We start from the raw sequence: 18,667 nt of genomic DNA on the forward strand, positions 1-18,667 counted from the left end.
ATACCACACAATTGGGCTAAGTGTTTCTGGCTAAAAGGATTTCTTTCATAACTCCTAATTTCTGAGTGAAATGGTCAAGTGATAACAGAATGGTAGAGAGAAAAAAATTGTTCCCCCTTTCCCCCCCCCCCCCCCCCCCCCCTCTTTTCTTCATGTGTTTTAGTTAAGGCAGTTAGAAGGCTGAAAAAGCTGTATTAATGCTGGATTCATATCTACACAGACCTTTCAAGTTATTATGGGGCTAATAACCTCTCTTTGTCCTTGTAACATGCAGTAAACAGAGGAGCTTAATTGCTGCTGAAATGGGTAACAACTCACGGATCCCTTCGCTCCTAGTACGTTGTTTGCACAGTACCTAGCACTGGGAATAACCAGAAGCTGATTTAATAACCTGAAGCCATTCAAAGGCTGTGCTGAATCCCGTGTGAAACTTGAGTGTTTTGTCTTGCTCTTATTCCCACTGGGCAAGTAGCTGCACCATGGTGAGGCTTTTTTAAGGCTGGAACTTACCTGTCAGGTCAGTCACACATGCGTCTCCATCCAAGGACCTGTGGCACCAGCGGGGGGCTTGGACACTGCGTTTGCAGTTGGCTCTAAGGAAGGTCCCTACAAAGCACAGAAATTGAAGGATCCTCTGCTGCGAGAGGCAGTGGTTCTCATGCAGGGACAGGGACGCTGCCTACAGTTGGAACGCTGCTCTCCATCTCCCAAGGCACGACCTTGGGCAGGCGGCACGGGCTCTGTGGTCCCGAGTTTCCTCTTCTCCAAAACACAGATATGATATACAAGTGGGCTGAGAGCCTTGCAGAGAGGTGCTATCGCTGGTACAGGGAATTATCATCCCCAGGCCCAGGTCCAAAGCACACAGCAACATGAAGGAGAGCCGTTCCCTCAAAGGACCCTGGCTCTAGCACCCAAGCCAAGAGCAGGCTGGATTTGTTCTCCGACTTGCAGGTTCACTGACATTGCGACATGCTGTACTTTTACCTTTGTAAATGGCAGTAGGTGCAAAAGATCCTGAAGGCTGAGTGACAAAGCCCAACAAAAATTACAGTTAATGAAACAATCCCCTCCTAAATGGTATATGACCCAATTCTTGAACCTCCTGCAAGTTATAATCAAAACCATATGTACAGTCACGAATATCAGAAATATTTACAAAACACTGACAAGATCTTAAAAACAAAAGCAGTGATTTCATCATTTCCCTGGAAGCCTTAGAAAACATGCGGTAAAACTGTCCCATTTAAAATATTCTGCTGACCACAGAGCCCTGTATGCTTCATTGTAATGATTAGTCATTCTACACATATTTACTGGTTCGGTTCACCTACTATGGCTGGTTACAAATTATTGCAAGACAAAGATGATGAAGCAGGGTCAATAAAATCTTGTTTATGTGAAATGTCATAGCACAGTTTTACACAAAAAGGTAAACCAAACCCCCACCCAAACACCCATTTTCCCTGCACTGGTGGCTGGTATCACTAGAGACGTCTAGCAGAACGACTTGGAATGGCTGTAAAATTGGCTAATATAAAGTGTCTGTGGTGAGTCTGTATTGGGGTAACTGCCTCTGCTTCGATGTTTTCCTAAAAACCTAAACCAAGCAGAAAAATCCCAAGTACTTAAGCACAGAAGCCTCACCTCTCGCTTTCCCTACGAGTCTCCTAAGGAAAACTTTAAGGTGCCGCAATCAAACCAGGCTGTTGACACCGAGCACCAGCTTCACGTGGTTGCCAGCTGGCAACACAACCCCATCTGTCAGTGCCTCACCTGGGAGCTCATGCCCCCCTCCTTGTAAATTCAGTGTGTGAAATAGGCCAAGACCCCGCAAGTAACTGAGCCCCATCGTGAGGTTCCAAGCAGCTCCCAGGTCCTTTGGGTGTCAGGACGCCCTGAGGGTCTTCAGCTCTCGGCAGGACCAAAGTCACCGTCTTCTGCTCTGCCCATCGTCAGCATGGAAGGCACCAAGCAGCGCTGTGAGCAGTGGGTAACAGCTGTGTGGCGTTCCCAGGGTCCTCACTTCACACATCAAACAGCCCCCAGCAGAAAGACAGAAAAAACATTGTCACAAACACCCACAATACCATTTAAAACGTTATAAATTCAAAATAAGCTTTTTTAAAAAAGACTGAAGTTGACGGTCTTCATAACAGTTGATTTAAAAACAAAACAAAAAAGAAAATACAGGTAGGTGAGGAGTCATTTAGGCACTTTCAAGGAAGGACTGAGATCTTGGTGCTTAGAAACAAAATAGCAAAGGCTTTGGTTTAGTTCTGATTTGGGTTCAGTTACAAAGAAAATTGTTCCATTTCAGCTGCGCTATGAATTCAGTGAAATTGCAAGAAACCGTTCTGGTCTAGATTTTGTTTCGGAGGGGAAAGAAGACGTTTAGATTGGTCTTTCTTATTTTATTTTGCTTGGAAAACCTAGGCGTTATTCCATCTTCATATTCCTCTCCCCCTCACTTCATTGGAAAAGATGAAAGACCAGCAATGTCAGTGCCATCCTGATCACACACCATCACTACTGGCACAGATCATGGGCAAAGGTCCAGCTTCTGGGGTTTCATTCCTGGGTTTTCTAAACAGAAGAGAAGCAGGCACCATTTTTGCAAAAGATCAAGATCTGTCTTAGTCTGGAAAAATTCCTGTTGATTTCAATGGATTTTGAATCAGCCCCAGATTTTATCTCTGTACCTTGTGTTGATCCCTAAGTTTCAGCATTCTTCCTATCCTACTTTGGATCAAAGAAGATGTTCGAGAAAAGCCTATTAAGACTTTATTCCTCACTAGGAAAATAACAGCCCTGTTTCTAGGACCGTTTCATACGTACCACAAATACGTGAGCAGCCTTCTTTTATATCTTCTTAGTCAAAACTTAAAGCAGCGAAACACATTTTCATTGCACCTTTACAAAGACATCACCGTTGATGCAGGAGCAGAAACAACAAGAAATTATTACATTCTTGTTCTACTATATTTATGCCCTTACAGAGATATCTGTTTATCACTATTATTAAAAGCTCAGAGGGGACATCTCTAAAAGCTGTAAGCAATGGTGGGCCCTCAAACAGACAACAAATCCACAGATGCTTAATTGGCTTTTCAAAGCTGCCGAGCACCAGCGCTTGTGAGAGGTCAACTCTTTAAGCCATCATTAGTGTATCAAATATTAAGCTCAAACGCCTACATTTTGGATGCTTACTATTGAAAAGAGAGCTTGTACTTGTTACAGCAATAGCTTTCTTACGGAATAGGTTACTGACATCTCTCCAGCGAAGGCAAACAGCACCAATCAGTCTAGGTCAATGCACACTGTGCCACAAAAGTTAATACACTTACGGAAGATGCTTAAAAACGAGGACCTGCTGCAACACAAATACACCTCAGGGGAGTTCAGGCCATCCAAAGGGCTGCAGTTCTGTGGAGACCCCAGAGCAGCAGAAGTCATCGCGGGTTTTTTTTTGTCATACCTCATTTCTTTTCCCACGCAGCTAGAAGAGAATGTGTCAGGGAATATGCCGAATGGTGGAAGTGTTCTTTCAGGACTACTTTCAGGTTACTTGAAATTCAATTACAGCTCTTCAGATACATACAAAAGAGCAACAAGGCACATTTAATGCTTCGGTTTAGATTCTTAATATCACACAGAGCAAGGCATACACAGATACGAGATTATGAGCCTGAAGTCTGTGTCCCAAAGATGTGTTGGACGTGGACTGTGGCGCCAAGTGGAGTATTACTGAAATTAGTAGAATCTGCGTGGGTGCTCACACATTACACACAGCAAGAAGCAAAACTGAGGACTCTGAGCCTCGTAATTGTGCTGTGTATAAAGATTAATTGGAGCATCTAAGTGGGTCTTTCCTTTGGAAGGTATTGACACAGGTTCAAAGTGTTCCTCTTAGGGCCTTAGGTTGAGCTTAAGACATTGGAAAATCTCAGATCAGGCTTTAATCATAACAGACAGCCCACCCAACAACCATGCCTCCAACATATCGAGAGCTCTTTCAATAGATACCTCTTTATTTGAAATGGAATGCATCTTGAAAAATATGAAAAATAAATCACATCTCTCAGAAATCATTTATGAGTCATATTTACACACCATTTTTTTTGACGACACTGATATTTCTGCTCACATTAGGATATGCTAGAAAACATTTGGTACATCACTGCAGCTATCAGAAGCTGGCATTTGCATATCGTGAACCTTAAAAGAAAAGGAATTACTTCAGGATATCACAGATGCAACATCCCCTTGATCTTCCTTTTCCCCCAATTTCTAAATTTTCTTGGTCACCACAGCTTGGATTTTCTTGCTGAATCTGCCCCTTAATCACTTTTTTTCTTTTTACTTAAGACATGTAATTTTGACCTCTTTATGAACTGACTGTCCACGCTTTTGCTACCTATACCAAGCATTTGCCTCTGTGTGTTTTACCAGCATTTTTGTTTGCTCTCTGATGATTTAACGATTTTACTTCAGCCACATGCTGTTGGCTTTTTTTTTTGGTAAGGGGAAGGACAACCCGATTTGTTTGCTTGCAAAGCTCCAGTAAGACGGAGCACAATCTGCTGGACATACTTTCATAGCCATTGCTTACAAGGTAGTGCAGAGAGTATTTAACCAAGCAGCTCTAATAAAGACTATGCAGTAGTAGAGGGGCAAACCAAAAAAGCTCCAGAACTACCTCATTTATAATAGTTATAACAATGTCTTGGTCTAAAATTACTATCAGTCAAGAAAAAAAGAAAAAGAAAAAAAAAAAAAAAAAACACAAACAAAAATCCATACAAAAAAAACCCAAACCAAAACCAAACTGTGGAATTCAGAGCGTGAGAAAGTTGTCAGATTGTCCACGTCAGACAATTTAGCCTTATTTATAGTGACATGGCATGAGCCACACAGTCCGAATGTCCCCGGGGGACCGCAGCCAATTTGTTCCCATTCAGCTTCCAGGACACAGTTGGGAGGCACAAGGGGGAGGTTTGATCCTTGCACCCATCACACCAACTCGGGCTGCAGGCACAGGAACAGCTCAAAGTGGATTTTGTCAGGTGACCACCACTCATGCTGACACCAACATTTTTAAAAAGATAACACAGCAGGCAATGGCAACTGGCAAAAGTTGGTTGGTGAACTATATCAGTCCAAATGGTTTTGAGAGCATCCTTCAGACCACCTTAAAACAAGAAACACAAGGTGAGAGTGGGACATTGACCTTCAACTGCTGACAGAGTGGCAAATTTGAAGTGAAAGCTGTTTTCTCAAACCTTAATGCCAGTTATATCACTAAAATTGTCATCTTTCATTTTCAAAGTACAAATACCTCCAGAAGAGCAGTAACATTTCAGCTTTAGACTAGATCCATAGACTTTTGTGGCATTCAGGGGCTTGATTCCACTGAGGACAGGAACCTCTGCCTCTCGTACAGAAATACATGTGTCTCTGATGACACAGGAATTAATGTTCATCAATTATATTTATCCATCAGTAGGCTAAAACGTATTTTAGTAGGTGAGATGTCAGTGATACGTCTGTGTATCTGAAAAGGTGGATTAGTTACTCAGTAAACTGTAATTAATAACTCTAAAGAGAGGAGCCAAATTACAAATTACAGTCTATTTTGTGAGTCTTTGACTAGCTCATTAGAGAATCCCCTTGCAGCTCTAACATCCAAGCATTAGCAGAATGATAATGGCATACGTACGGAGATGTGGAAATTGGCAATTACGACTGCCAAGACAGTGATCTAATCCTAGAAGACGCAGGGCACCTTTGATTTCAATTAATCTCAAAGTAGTAACGTCATTAGGACAGCTGTAATCTACCACCCCAAGCCTGTCATGCAACCTTGTCAAGAGCCAGATCGGAAAGAAGCACTCGGGAGTAACCACGGAGGACCACCATTCAATTCTGCACCACGATGTGTTTTGCATGTCTAGGTATGTGACCCTGACACCTGGGGGCAAAGAACAAAAGCGGAGGGCTAAAACAGACCTTGACTTATTCCTTATGGGACGGAGCTTAAGCTCAGGGTGCAGAGGAAGGGACCATCATGTGCCATAGCCAATTCCGAGATCTTCCTCTGAGCATCACTTCACTCTTTTGCTTTAAACACTTACAGAAACAGCTTGAACCAAGAACGGGGGACTTTTACAGTCAAGCTACACCTCAGCCACACAAACAGAAAAGTCCTGCATGTGTGGCTTTGATTTTGTTTACATTTGTGTAACTCGTAAAGGGGCCAAAAGCAGTTTTCCTCACCACCTGAGTTAAAATAAATAGCTCCACGGCTGCAGCTTTTTACCTTCAACCAGCGATACTGGGCCACATCGCTCTGTCCCTCTTATGACCTTGCTGCTTAATTGACACCAGAGATCCGGGCTGTAGCGGCACACACAAAACCACCCCTCGCCTGAAGGGCCCCGTCCTAGACGGCACGCAGCCTGCGCCCGGCCCCTCTGCACCGGGCGAACAGCTCCAGCCCGCTCTCGCCAGCATCGCCAGCCAAACTCCCACTGACTTTTAAGAGGCAGAGGAAGACACACCAGCTGTGCAATTAGCCCTTTGTTTTCCAACTCCATGGCTTCGTCAACATTTTTAAGAGGCGAGATCGCATGCCTCTCTCAACATCTGACAGTGCTAAACACCAAAATTAATCTAGTTTATCTCAGCTAGAGAGCAACTTTCAGCTTATAAAAACTGTGACCAAAATAAGCCATTTGCACACTAAGACATACATAAAATGGATTTTTAAACTAGGGGCTACTTTAATGCATGACATTTAAAAACCACCATCAAAATTCAATGCAGGTGGAGAGCCCAGATCGCTTACAAACCGACGGTGCAGAGAGCACCCTGAACTTGGACACAACGAAACGTTCAGGAATGCCTCTGCGCTCTGGCCCTCCAGCCTCAGCGCAAGAACACCAAACCGGGCACTGGGATCCAGCACTGGGGATCCAGCTGCGGTTCCCGTTACCGCAGAAGTTGTTGGTCGGGTTCCCCTCTGCTTGCACATTAGGCAGACCAGTTTTAAACTCAGAGTGACAACCAACGTTATTTTTTGGAATAACCAAGTGTGAATAAGTTTTATCATCTTCCACCATGCATAATGCTTTAAAAGAAAAATTATTTAAAACCCAGACTATAGTTGTTATTCTCGTTAGAGAAAATAGTTTTTGTATGTGGGACGGGTTTCAGCCAAAATCCAAACTTCATATCACATTTTCCATGTTAGCATAATGCAGCATATTTTGGGTGAAAATGAAGAAAAAAACTGAACAAACCTCTTGTCAAATCACAGGTGGCCGAACTACCCAGAACTTTTTAGTTCTTTTAGGGAGCTAATGTACATACTAGTTTTTTTCCCTTTGCATTTTTGATACGGCCCACATTCAGAAACATCTTGCAAATAAGCCTTAAAAAAAACCACCAACAAAACAACAAAAGAAAAACAAAACCAAACAACCCTAATAAATAAAATAAAATACATTAAAATAAAGTTACAGTACATCATGTGTCCTAGATGTCCCATCACACCAAAGGATCCTTTCCAAGGTTCATAAATAATAGATTTGAAATGCTTCTCGGCACCGAGGGTGGCAAAGCAGCAGCGGCGGCGGCTGGCGGGGGTGCCGGTGGCCGGGCCGCTGCTCCCCGCAGCTCTGGCGTTTGCCCGGCTTTCGCCCAGCCGAAGTCCGTCCGCGACGGGCGCGCTCAGTCCCGCTTCCCCGCAGCGCGGCGTCGGCTTCACCTGCAATCAGACAGCACAGCGCGGGGCCGTGAGCCGCAGGAGGGCGGCGGGAGCGGGCCCTGCCCGCCGGCAGCCGCGCCGCGGGGACGGGGACGGGGCAGCGGCCGGCTCCAGCGAGGGAGCGCGGCTCGACGGCCCCGGCCCAGGAGCGGGTCCCGGGAGCGGGTGCGGAGCGGCGGCCCTACCTGCGCTAGGCGGAGTTGGAGGCGCTGCGGAGGCGCGGGCCGTGGGGCTGCGCCAGGTGCTGCTGCTTCTGGCGGGTGGAGCGCACGGCCAGGATGGCCTGGCGGTTCTTGTACTGCACCATCTGCAGCGTGATCGCCGCGTTCCAGCCCTGCTCCTGCGCGCACCGAAAGTCGATCTCCTTCCCCTCGGCCATCACCACCGTGAAGTACACGTACTTGCCCTTCCGCTCCACGCAGTCCACCGTCTTCATGTTGGAGAAGTGAAGCTCCTTGATCTTGGCCGCCGGCTCGGCCGGCAGCGGCTGCTGCTGCGGCGGCGGCTGCTGCTGCTTGGGGGGGATGAGCAGCAGCCCCTCCTCGGTGAGGATGCAGCGCTTCTTCTTCCAGAGCTGCAGCAGCCCGTCGCTCCGCTTCTCCAGCACGCCCTCCTTCACCGCCTTGCAGCCGCTCTCCAGCATCCTTCTGGCAGGGGCTGGCGGCCGCCGCCCGCGGGGGCTGGGCTCGGGGGGCAGCCGGCACCAGCCGAAGACGCGCCGCCCCGCGCCGGCGCCCAGGCGGAGGGTCGGCAGCGCCCCGGCCCGCAGCAAGCGGAGCGGCTGCCACCCGTGCCGCGGCGTGGCGGGCGGCGGCGGGCGCGCTGCCGGTGCGGGCGGCTGTGGCGGCGGCTTTTCCCTCCCCTCGGCTTTTGAACGCGCCTTTCCCACCCCAGAGTGACACCCAGCGGAAGCGGCGGCTCCTCCCGCCGGCCGCGGGGAAGCCCAGCGCCGCCGACGGCGCGGCCGCTGTGCGGAGGGGAGCGACGACCCCGCCCGGCCTGGGGCGGCCCGGCGGCGGGGCTACGGGCTGCGCTCCCCGGCGGCGGCGGCGGCAGCGCTCCCGGTCCGGCCCGGCCCGGCCCCCCTCGCCGGGCAGCGCCCCGGCCGCCGCACCGCGCCGCCCCTCCCGCAGCGCGACGGCGCGGGCAGGCGCGACAGGCTGCGGGAAGGGGCCCCCCGCCGTGCCGCGCTACCGGCGGGCAACCACGGCGATCAGCCTGACGGCTCGAACGCCCCTCAGAGTTCCCCCGCTTTCACCGGGGTCCCCCAGCAGCACGTGCTGGGAACAACGAAGCCCCCCCCGCCCCCCCATCCTGCGCGGTTTTGCTCCAAGGCCGGCACGACCGGTACCCAAGCGCTCGCCGCGCTCCCCCGAACAAAGGGCACGACGCAACCCAGGGCTCCAGCCCCGCGCCCCCGCGCTGCCCCCCACTGCGCTGGGCAGAAGCGGCTCCTACTGCATTTATCAAATAGACATTACTCAAAACTGCTGCAGAGACTAAAATAAGCAAGTATCGGTATGTCACTTCCCAAAGGAAACACCACAATCTCAGTACTTGGAAATCTTAAAAGCAGACTAGGAAGAAAAACAAACCCCAAACAAAACCAAACCGGCAGCTAGCACCATCTTGCTCGTTGTTCTGCTCTGTTGCCACACATTTGTTGTTTGGATTCTCCCCCGCAGTTTAGCTTTTGAATTCATTTATTTGAGTAGAAAAGTGACCTAAGGTTAATATTAAACTCTAAGTCCTTTGATGTATTCGATGTAAATTTGGCTGACACCACCGATGTGAACAATGCTGGAAGTTTCATGCCATGTTTGAGAGCACAGTTTCACTAAATACAAGTTTAACAGCGCCATTAAAAAATACTCCTCACAGTAATCCTGGCAGCTAGGAAGCAGGACATGCTGTAGCATAGGTCAGTGGGAGCCCATTAGAAAAAAAATAAAATTAGTATTAGTGATAGCTTTAATGGAGTTTATCTCCAAGAACATTTAAAAAAATATTTCCTCTTATATTTTCCACTTTATCAAAACTAACTTTAAACTTAAATTGAGGTAAACCATTAAGGAAATAACAGCAATTATTCAGCTGTTTTACCTTTCCTGAGGTAACTGGAAGACTCAAATCAGTAATAAAGGCAACTTGCTAGCCACAAACTGAACAAAAAGAGACATTAGTATCTTAAACATCCATTTATCTAAAGAATAGTCCCTTCTCCTTAGAGCTTCATATATGCTGGAAGATACAGTTCATTCTTACTTATTCATCTTATGCTTGTTTTAGGAGAGGCACATGCTAATTTTCAAGATACCTGTATACCATTCACAACTGCCTCAGTCTCCAGTTCATTGCCATTTGAACCTAAATTCCCCAGCACACAGTCTGTGCCTTCAGCTGCTGGTGCACGTACCAGCAGCCTCACACACAGCTTGAGTGAGGAAAGAGAATTCCTGCTTTTTCACCCAATGTGTTTTGCATCTACCATCTACTTCTTGACTCCTGATTTAAGTGTATCCCACGAGCAGAGACTTAATTTTGAAGTTATCCAACTAGAACATAAACTGGTTAAGAAGTATTCATCTGTATCAAACAATTAAAATACTGCATTTATGTAAGGCATGGGACATTGAACTAAACCTACAGAAGACTAATTCTTCTAGTAATTCACCCGTTCAGTTTTGGTTGCTGCTCCACTGCTGTAAGTGAATAGCCATTTGATTCTAAGGAAATGCACTAACCACTAGAACGGAAACCTGTATTACATTTGGGAGTCCCACACGTTACTCTGTAACAAGCATTCAAGAACTTCCCCCCACCCCACCCCCAAAATACGGCACTGTAGCACTTGAGGACATCACCACAACCTGTTATCTCCGTATTTTCATGTGAGCTTTTCTGCTTGTTCTCAGTGCTAACAGTAATCTGCAATTCATCAAAGAAAAAAAGCGAGACTAGTGTGGAAGGCCAGAGGTTTTCATCAAATATACAGGAGGAGAAAGGGACTAAATTCACTCTAGTTTGGTCTTCCATGGCATAAAGTTCTCCAAATGTTGCATATCAGATTTTTAACCCAACTCTAAACACCGATGGACATACTCTGCTAATGTACAGACTCACAACTGTTTATTCCTGGTGAAATTCACCTAAGCATGTGATCAGAAGTAAACATGCAAAACATCCATTGAAACATGCTCTAGAAGCTAACAAGTATAACAGCCATTTAAAACACACTACATTTGACCAAAATCACCAGATCAGTCAAAAGCTAGGAGACTAGGTAAGCTGAAATAGTGACAGTTTCATCGAAAAAGAACAAAATAACTCAGTTTAGTTGTGCAGAATTTGCCAGTAAAGGATAACAAACTTCATTTTCCTAGACGGGAGTCAAAACTGAACATCCAGAAGTGCTTCTTACATCAGTATTTTGAAAAACCCCATTCACCACATAACCACAGTTAAGCATACTACATTATCTCAGTGAGATTTTACTCTTTAAATATCTATTTAACCCATTGCAGTTATATCGAATGTTCCATGTCTACTACCTTTATTGTAGTTTCACTAAAAACTATGCAGGTTCTGCAGCTGTTCCTCCTGAAATCTCTGATGTGCAGATGCCTCCTACTGTCAAACCTGAAATACTACAGCCCGAACCCCACCACCACACACCGAATCTGGTCCTTGGAAGTCTCTACATCCAAGATGCACGTATTCCTTACTGAATGCTTCCACGTTCAAAGCTGGCACTGGTAACGGAAGTGTCTGGTTGTTAAATACACTGGTCTACCATAGCATCAGCTTCCTAACTTCACTCAAGTAGTTGAAAATTTTTTACATGTAGCCTTGAAGAATAATTATGGTTAAGGATAATTAAAGTGTTCTTTTTAAAGCCTGAGGCAAGTTAAACATCGTTTTGAGAAGCCACCACGAAAGACTAAAAAGCTTATAATTTTACTAGTGTTCTCCTGGGTAAAGGATCTGCAGACAGCAGCGCAACACCATCAACTATTAGTTTCAAAGGGATGCTAAACATGTCCCGAGTGACCATCCTTAAGCATCATCACTTCTTCCATCACTGAGAAGTGGCTAAACCAAAAAAAGGGTTAAGAGGGAAACCTAAAGGAAACATGAATCATGTGATCAGAAGTTCTGGCCATTGCTAGGCAGAAGGAAAATGAGGGGGGACTGAGGGAAATAGTCAAGGGCTGAGAAATACATGACAAATGAATGCACTGTAGTATGTGATTAAAGCAGTTTGATAATAAGTGGCAGATACCTAAAAGCATCTTCCAGACCTTTACCCATCTCCCAGTAATTTCATCACTAGAGCTCACTGCTGACCGGACACTGAGGCACTGAACACGCAATCTGGGGGGCAGACTTCCCCTTTTATGAACTCCGCCTCACAGATACTTGTATATACGCAGTAAACCAGGCACAAATCAATGACGTACCCTAACGATCAACCACACCGCCCCATGCCTTAGCATTCCCTATAACCCATGGCAGTACCAAACAAAGAAACTGTGTGCAACGCACAGTCTATTGGCATTGCAGCTGCTCCAGCCTGGCTTTTCCAAAGTCCCTCACACCTCTGAGATACCAGTCTTCCAAGTATTAAAACACTTAAGCACACGTAGAGCAAAGCCAGCCTGTAAGCGTTTAGAATTTTCCCAGATTTAACTACCAGAGTAAAACACTACAATTGCAGAACATACCGACTGCTTCTCGTCAACTGCAGGGGTAAACTTAAGTTTGGGCAGATACTTACAACGCTTACGCATACAGAAGCGAAGCTCACAACAGCAACAATCAGGAGCTAAGCCCCCTCTGCAGCTGCAGACAACATTTTTGTCAACTCAGCACACTTTGGATACCTGTGAGAACAAGAGCCCTTCCGTCACACCCCCACACTCCTTGTGCACCATTTGTGGCACACACCAAGCACACCAAGACACAGACCAGCTTATCTTTTGCTTGGTGGGCTCCATCTTGTCTGCTTTACTTGCTCTGCAATTTTCCTACAAAAGCAGAGACACAGGCCACATGTGGAAGGCTACGAGGTCTGAGCATAAGTCTAACAGGAGGCTTTAAAGAGTGATGAGACAAATCTTACCCAACACGCCATGTGGCCAAACTTCCAACTCCTCTTGATAGTGTACAAAATTAAGACTATTTCCAGTAGATAGATTTATGTTTGCTTCAGGTAAGCATTAGCAATTGGAAGTCATTATTTCAACACCCTCTTGAAAACTTGCAGGGAACCAGTGCATCTCAAACAGAACTGAGCACTTACTAAGAAATGAAACCGAAGATGTGGTAGCAATGACTTCTCTGACCTGTACAAGTCTTTGACTGGAGGAGGCTACGCCTGCACAGAATGAAGGAGGAAGCACTGTAGAGCCGAATCTACCTACTCCATCATCTATGCAGCTCCAGCCCCAACCTAGCAGGCCTTCAAGGCTGTTACATACAGAAACACCTGTGTTATCAGACCACCCCCTTTGTACCAAGGAGTTTAGCAATTTGTTTCTTTAAGCCACTGTGAATACCAGAGCACAATCCTCCTACCCAACACGAGGCATCTGAGAAACGGCCGCTGCGCAGGCGCCTTTGGAAATAGAACCTTTCTGGTAGACAGGCTAATAATCCATTTACATTTAAGTTCCCTATCAATTTCTGAATCAGGTCTACAGCAGTGGGCCCCAAAACACAGGGAAAGTTTAAGTACCAGCTTGAAGGCAAAGATGAACACATTGAATTCCTGCAAGTTCTCTACGTTCTGCTGGATATTTTTTTCCCCACTTAACTAAAACCAAGAATTACAGTATCTGCTATTATCTTAGGAAACATCAATTCCATTAATCCAACTCAGAATCTGAGCTTATGAAACTAGTTAGCTGTAGGAAACATTGGTAAGGAGTGTTGCTATGTCTAGTGTTTAAATAATCCAAGGCAGCATTTCTCACTGCATCTGACATCACCCTTCTCCAAAATGTAAAACTTAAGAATGATAAGCTTAAATTTGGTCTACTGTTTTATTTCAGGATACTGTCATTTTTGGATTTTGTTGTTTTTACATTAACAAAGTCATAACAGACAAGAAAACTCTTTAATAATCAGGTAATCTAATCTACGTTTGCTAAAAGCTTAATTACCAAGAAGCATCACTCTCCAAACATAAGCTCTGAGCACCCTTCTCCCTCATCCAAAGTCTCAGTTAATTCTCCTACCTCTTTCCTCACCAACTCCCCATTTTTCCACCAAGATAATTCTCCCTTCAATACAGCAACCAAAACTGGACAGAAGGCACCATTTACATAGATCTTAAATTTTGGTGCAGTACTGCAAGAACTGACCAAGAAATCCTATTTCAGTGATACATTTTCCTAGCCAGAACTTGTTAACAAGGTAACTTATCCTCCTCAAACTAAATGAGGAATTTATCTACAGCTGGTATAAATCCATGAGAAGTGAAAAAAATGAGTCACAATACTCCAGTCAATGTTGAAAGTTTAATGTTCCTGCTACATACTGCCTTTCAGAATTGCTGAACAAGTGTTGTTGATCACAAAACTACGTTAAGCACCAAAACAGTTTTTATTTCACCGATGCCATAAGAACTGGCACCTCACTTTGTATGATTATATCCTTCCTTTTGCTGCAGTCTGGAGAGCATGAGAACTGCCGATTTAGAACTAGCAAGTCAGTCTAGAGAGAAGCTGACCAAAAATCTCTTGACAAGAGATGGATTCATGGCTCTGGATCTTGCAGGCTGCAGGTGAGCTTTGACATCTGCTAACTCCCCTTTTCAAATATTGTATCCCATTGTATGATACGAAGATATTAAATGAGAAAGCAGGCAAAACAAGCCAAATTTCTTAAGAACAGTGACTTCTGAAATTCACTGGACACCTTTTATAAGTGCTTTTTTTTTTTAAGATACAATTGCCAGATGCTCGTTGTAAAAATGGGCTAGATCTAAGTAAGGACTTCAGAGACTTTTCATGTCCAAAAATACAAACCCCACAACCCTGTATTAGTGACTGCCTGAGCTCATAACATATCATCAGCTTGGTCTCTGCATGCCCTGAAGTTTAAACTTAACCCTGGGAGACATTCAGAGAAGAGACCAAGTTAAACCCAAACAGCTGGTGGGGTACCTGGCAGGGTCAGTGCCTCAAAGGATAAGTATATTCTGTCAAGATTTGTATCACAAGAACACAACTAAATCTACTTTGACATGCAGCTACCAGAAAGTGTGATGATACCATTACTCTTTTTCTATGCTATGATCTATGCATTACCTAAAAAAAAACAAAAAAACACCACACTTAAAAGCACAGCTTCAACAGTACAGTTTTATATACATCTATAGATAAAAGCTCCTTTTCCCAAATCCATGAATATCTGGAGAAGAAAAAGATCAAGCCTGACAGGGATTCTAAAGTGAAGCAGTGTCTTCAAGGAATTAAAAAAAAGAATCAGTTTAGTAAGAGTACACTAGACCTTCTTCCTCTGGGGGGGGGTGGGGGGCTGAGGATTGAGAAGCACTTGGGATAAACTTCATCCTGTATTACCCTCCAGGCAAGAGACATGCTAGAGGAACTCCTCCACCAACCTTATCCTCAATGTGACTCTTGCCTCCTGCTGGCCCTGATCTTTTCAAACCTTTAACCCTTTATGGCTAAGTCAGTATATCAGTGGTAATAAAGTAGCTACTGCAGAAATAGATCCACAGCTAGCTGGACACTTCTTTCCAACCCTACGAGGACCTTCCCATCCCTCAAAAAGTCATCTGGGTACTTGCTTAGAAGATCCTAACTTCTATAGTTATGCAAAAGACAAGACTGCAGAGAGTACATTAACATCTTACTGACTGAGAAAACTCAAATGGAAGACATCAGTTCATAGCCTCTTCAAGCCAAGCGCATTCAAATCACATCTCCACAGCACCTCCACTGCTAGGCTAGAAGCAGGGTTATATGAGAAAGTATCTTCTAGCCCATGTTTGAACTGACAAAGAACATACAATATGGACAAAGTATGAACCAGAACCTGCAAACATAAGTGTAGAGAACAGAACATTAGGTGAGGAGGGAGGAATTCCTTGGGTTTTGTTTCCTCCTCTGTAGATGCTTGATACAGTGAGTACAACCTAGAATACAGCTAAGTGTTCTAGCACTCCTTTAGGCTGCAGGGCAGATTTTCTTCAAGACAGCCTAGCTCTCTCTACACAGAGTGGAAATCCAAGGCAAGTTCCTTGGCTCCACATTTCAAACTAACAACCAGTGCCTTAGTCAGGCATGGCAATACCGAAGTCCTTTATCAGATCTAGCCCCTCTTCCAAAAACTTGTCGTCTCCAAAATGGCAGCGTTGACCAATCACTGAAACACCTAGCTCATTCACAAGTATCACACTGCAAGTGGAAAGGATGGATCAAACTTCCCAAACTATTGCGTTTGTTTTTAAAAAGCTATACAATTTGCTTTTTAGTAACTCAACTTTTGTTACAAGTAAAAAGTGAACTGCAGCATGAAAGATATGCCTTACCAGTTTACACATGCAGATACACACATCATAATAAAACAAGACTAGCTTCTGAAAATACTAGGTTTTATTCACACCCCAGTGGTAAACAATAACCTTAATATGATGACTAGTTTCTTTTGTAGATCACTATGTCACATAAAATACAAAACCCATAGCATAAACAAGCTGACAGTTATGAACGTTTAATGTGGTCTCGTTGGAAATTAAACAAGTTATACTAGTCTTCTCAAGTAGTCAAATTCAAAATGTATCATCATCTCCTAGTTAGTACAAGTCACTGCCATTTCTATAACGAAGTAATGAAGGCACAGCTAGTGCAAGCAGACTTAAACCCGTTCAGACTACTGGGCTGAAAAATACTTTGGTTGGTTCTTCAGGAGAGTTTTCTCTAAACAAATATTGGTCTCAGTTAACAGTTCTGATAATCTTCACAGCTGCAGTCTAATAGCTACATGACAAAGACTTCACAAGACCCAAACTATGCAGCAATGAATTAACATTCATGCTTTAGGGGATTTACTGCATTCTACATATTGGCAGAAAATTATACTGTTAAAATGCTAGGTAGATTGAACCTACATTTTTAAACTGGTTCTTATGTGTCTGATTTCTTTAACAAATTGGTTACTTAATTCTACCAAGATACAAAACATAAGGCTGTAAGTAACTAATATTTGTGTTTAGGCTATTACAGTGCAGGTAATCCTCAAGGCCACATACACACTGCTTCACTGCTGCTTGCATTCTGCTGGGTTTTGATCCTTCTGTTGAGATAAAAAAGGAAATATCAGTTTACAGGTATCAGTGTTCTTTAAAGAACTGTTAAGACCACTAAGCATACTTTTCTCAAGTTCCAGTATTCAAGTTCTTTCATCTTTTCCCTTAAACTAACTGCCTAGTATTAGTAATACCACTGTCTCTAGATGTGGCAACATCCACAGTGCATTTATTTTTGCCTTGTTCATGCATAGGTATATGATCCAGAACAAAAATCTGTTCAGAACTAAGTGTGGTGGGATACTCTGAAAGCCACTAAAACTGGAAAAAGGAGGATGAGTTATGCGTAGTAACAAACAACCCAGCTCAGAAGCCACATCCAGGCCTGCTACACACTTTGAGGCAAAAGAAACTTCCTATGGGCAGGAACAAGGGTATTGCCTTACTCCAGAAGCCACTGTAAAACAACACAATGAAATACCAAATCATGGTATGTTCTTAAGACTCTGGAATTACCTGTTGCAATAAATTCCAGTTATTAATTCTAACACAGAAAATTTCTTGTTATATCAAAACAAACAACCAATAACATCTCACAGTAATACAGGGATTTAAAGAAAAAGTGAGTTCAGTTGCAGGCTTCACTCCACTACCTTGGTTTTTAATAGATTCAGTTGGCTTTCAGCCTGTGACCAGCTTACAATTATTTATTTTTATGTCTATACACTACGGTACTGTCTCTAGCCCTTTGTTAGTTCTCTCAAACTGAGCATAGTCTTTCTCAGTTCTGTTTAGCCTAGGAAAGCAATCTGAAATGGTGGAAATAAGGAGCCCATCTTGCAATTGTTTCATTGTGATTCCAAAACTTTCTTGAATAGGAAGTAACTTGAATATACTACAGCAGATGAAACATCACCAACAGGCTGTACATTTTGATTCACAAGTTTTATACCCTGTATCTTTCTAGGTACAACACTAAGATTATGTAATTCTTTCAATAGTACTTTGATTGTAGCTCAAACCATTCCTACTGAAAAATATGCTGTGTCCTCAATTGAAATTACAGCAGACATTTTTAGTTCACACAGACTTCAATTTCATGACTGCAGCTTTCACCTACCACCATCAGATGCTTTCAGGTGGCCAAATGTGCCTTTCTCTCAGCTAGGAAAAAACTATGAACAGAGTGTCTCACAATCACTTTTCCAGCAGGCTGTGCCTGACTAGTGATTTGCCCCCTCCATGGAATAAGAAAGTTGCCAGTTCCTCTTCGTTGTTCACATTTTAGTACATGACTGTAGATGCATTCCTGAACCTTGACTTCTGTTACCTCAAGCAATGAAAGACTTGCCATTATCTACCCCAAAGATGCCTTGGTTTTGTATTCTGCTGGAAAAATCTGTGCCAGAGTCAGCTTGTGACAAGTTCCCAAAAACTGAACCTGGATTACACAGTTCTCTGCATGTCCTTACAACCGTTACAAAACATTTTCATCATTAATAGCAACTTGCTGCGAGAATTTTATAGAAAAACAAGCCTGACTAATTTCAGTGGTCAAAGCCAAAAGTTACTTTTACAAAATGATTCTTGGATAAAGAACTTTAGAAGTTGCTCTACTAGTC

The 18,667-nt window shown here is 44.1% G+C and overlaps 2 protein-coding genes and 1 long non-coding RNA gene across 9 annotated transcripts in view; 1 reads left to right on the forward strand and 2 right to left on the reverse strand.

Moving 5' to 3' along the window:
- Positions 1 to 134: 134 nt before the first annotated feature.
- Positions 135 to 8,590, reverse strand: PHLDA1 (pleckstrin homology like domain family A member 1). 4 transcript variants are annotated; one of them, XR_013928962.1, is made up of 4 exons: positions 7,954 to 8,590; positions 7,527 to 7,768; positions 3,348 to 3,499; positions 135 to 2,025 (listed from the first exon to the last, which is right to left on the reverse strand). XR_013928962.1 is itself a non-coding variant. In XM_080392521.1 (2 exons), the coding sequence occupies exon 1, from the start codon at positions 8,409 to 8,411 to the stop codon at positions 7,959 to 7,961; it is 453 nt and encodes a 150-aa protein (XP_080248647.1). In that variant the 5' UTR covers positions 8,412 to 8,590; the 3' UTR covers positions 4,014 to 7,768; positions 7,954 to 7,958. The 4 variants fall into 4 exon arrangements, 1 of the variants encoding a protein (XP_080248647.1); XR_013928961.1 differs by lacking the exon at positions 3,348 to 3,499; XR_013928963.1 differs by lacking the exons at positions 135 to 2,025; positions 3,348 to 3,499 and adding an exon at positions 4,014 to 5,191.
- Positions 8,591 to 8,748: 158 nt separating this feature from the next.
- LOC308065893 lies at positions 8,749 to 17,092 on the forward strand. Its single transcript, XR_013928968.1, has 2 exons — positions 8,749 to 8,864; positions 8,919 to 17,092. It is a non-coding gene; the product is annotated as an uncharacterized lncRNA (long non-coding RNA).
- The window catches only part of NAP1L1 (nucleosome assembly protein 1 like 1), a 32,121-nt gene continuing 29,828 nt past the window's right edge, over positions 16,375 to 18,667 (reverse strand). For all 4 annotated transcript variants that reach the window (XM_080392516.1, XM_080392515.1, XM_080392517.1 and 1 more), the window contains one exon: positions 16,375 to 17,092. In XM_080392516.1, the coding sequence (XP_080248642.1) occupies positions 17,057 to 17,092 (36 nt within the window). In that variant the 3' untranslated portion in view covers positions 16,375 to 17,056. The remainder of the gene's footprint in view (positions 17,093 to 18,667) is intronic.

The sequence above is a fragment of the Falco punctatus genome (assembly GCF_963210335.1).
Source record: "Falco punctatus genome assembly, chromosome: 6".
Classification (NCBI taxonomy): Eukaryota; Metazoa; Chordata; class Aves; order Falconiformes; family Falconidae; genus Falco; species Falco punctatus.

Coding starts and splice junctions, on each gene's coding strand:
- PHLDA1 (XM_080392521.1), bottom strand. CDS start 8,411: ATGCTGGAGAGCGGCTGCAAGGCGGTGAAGGAGGGCGTGCTGGAGAAG.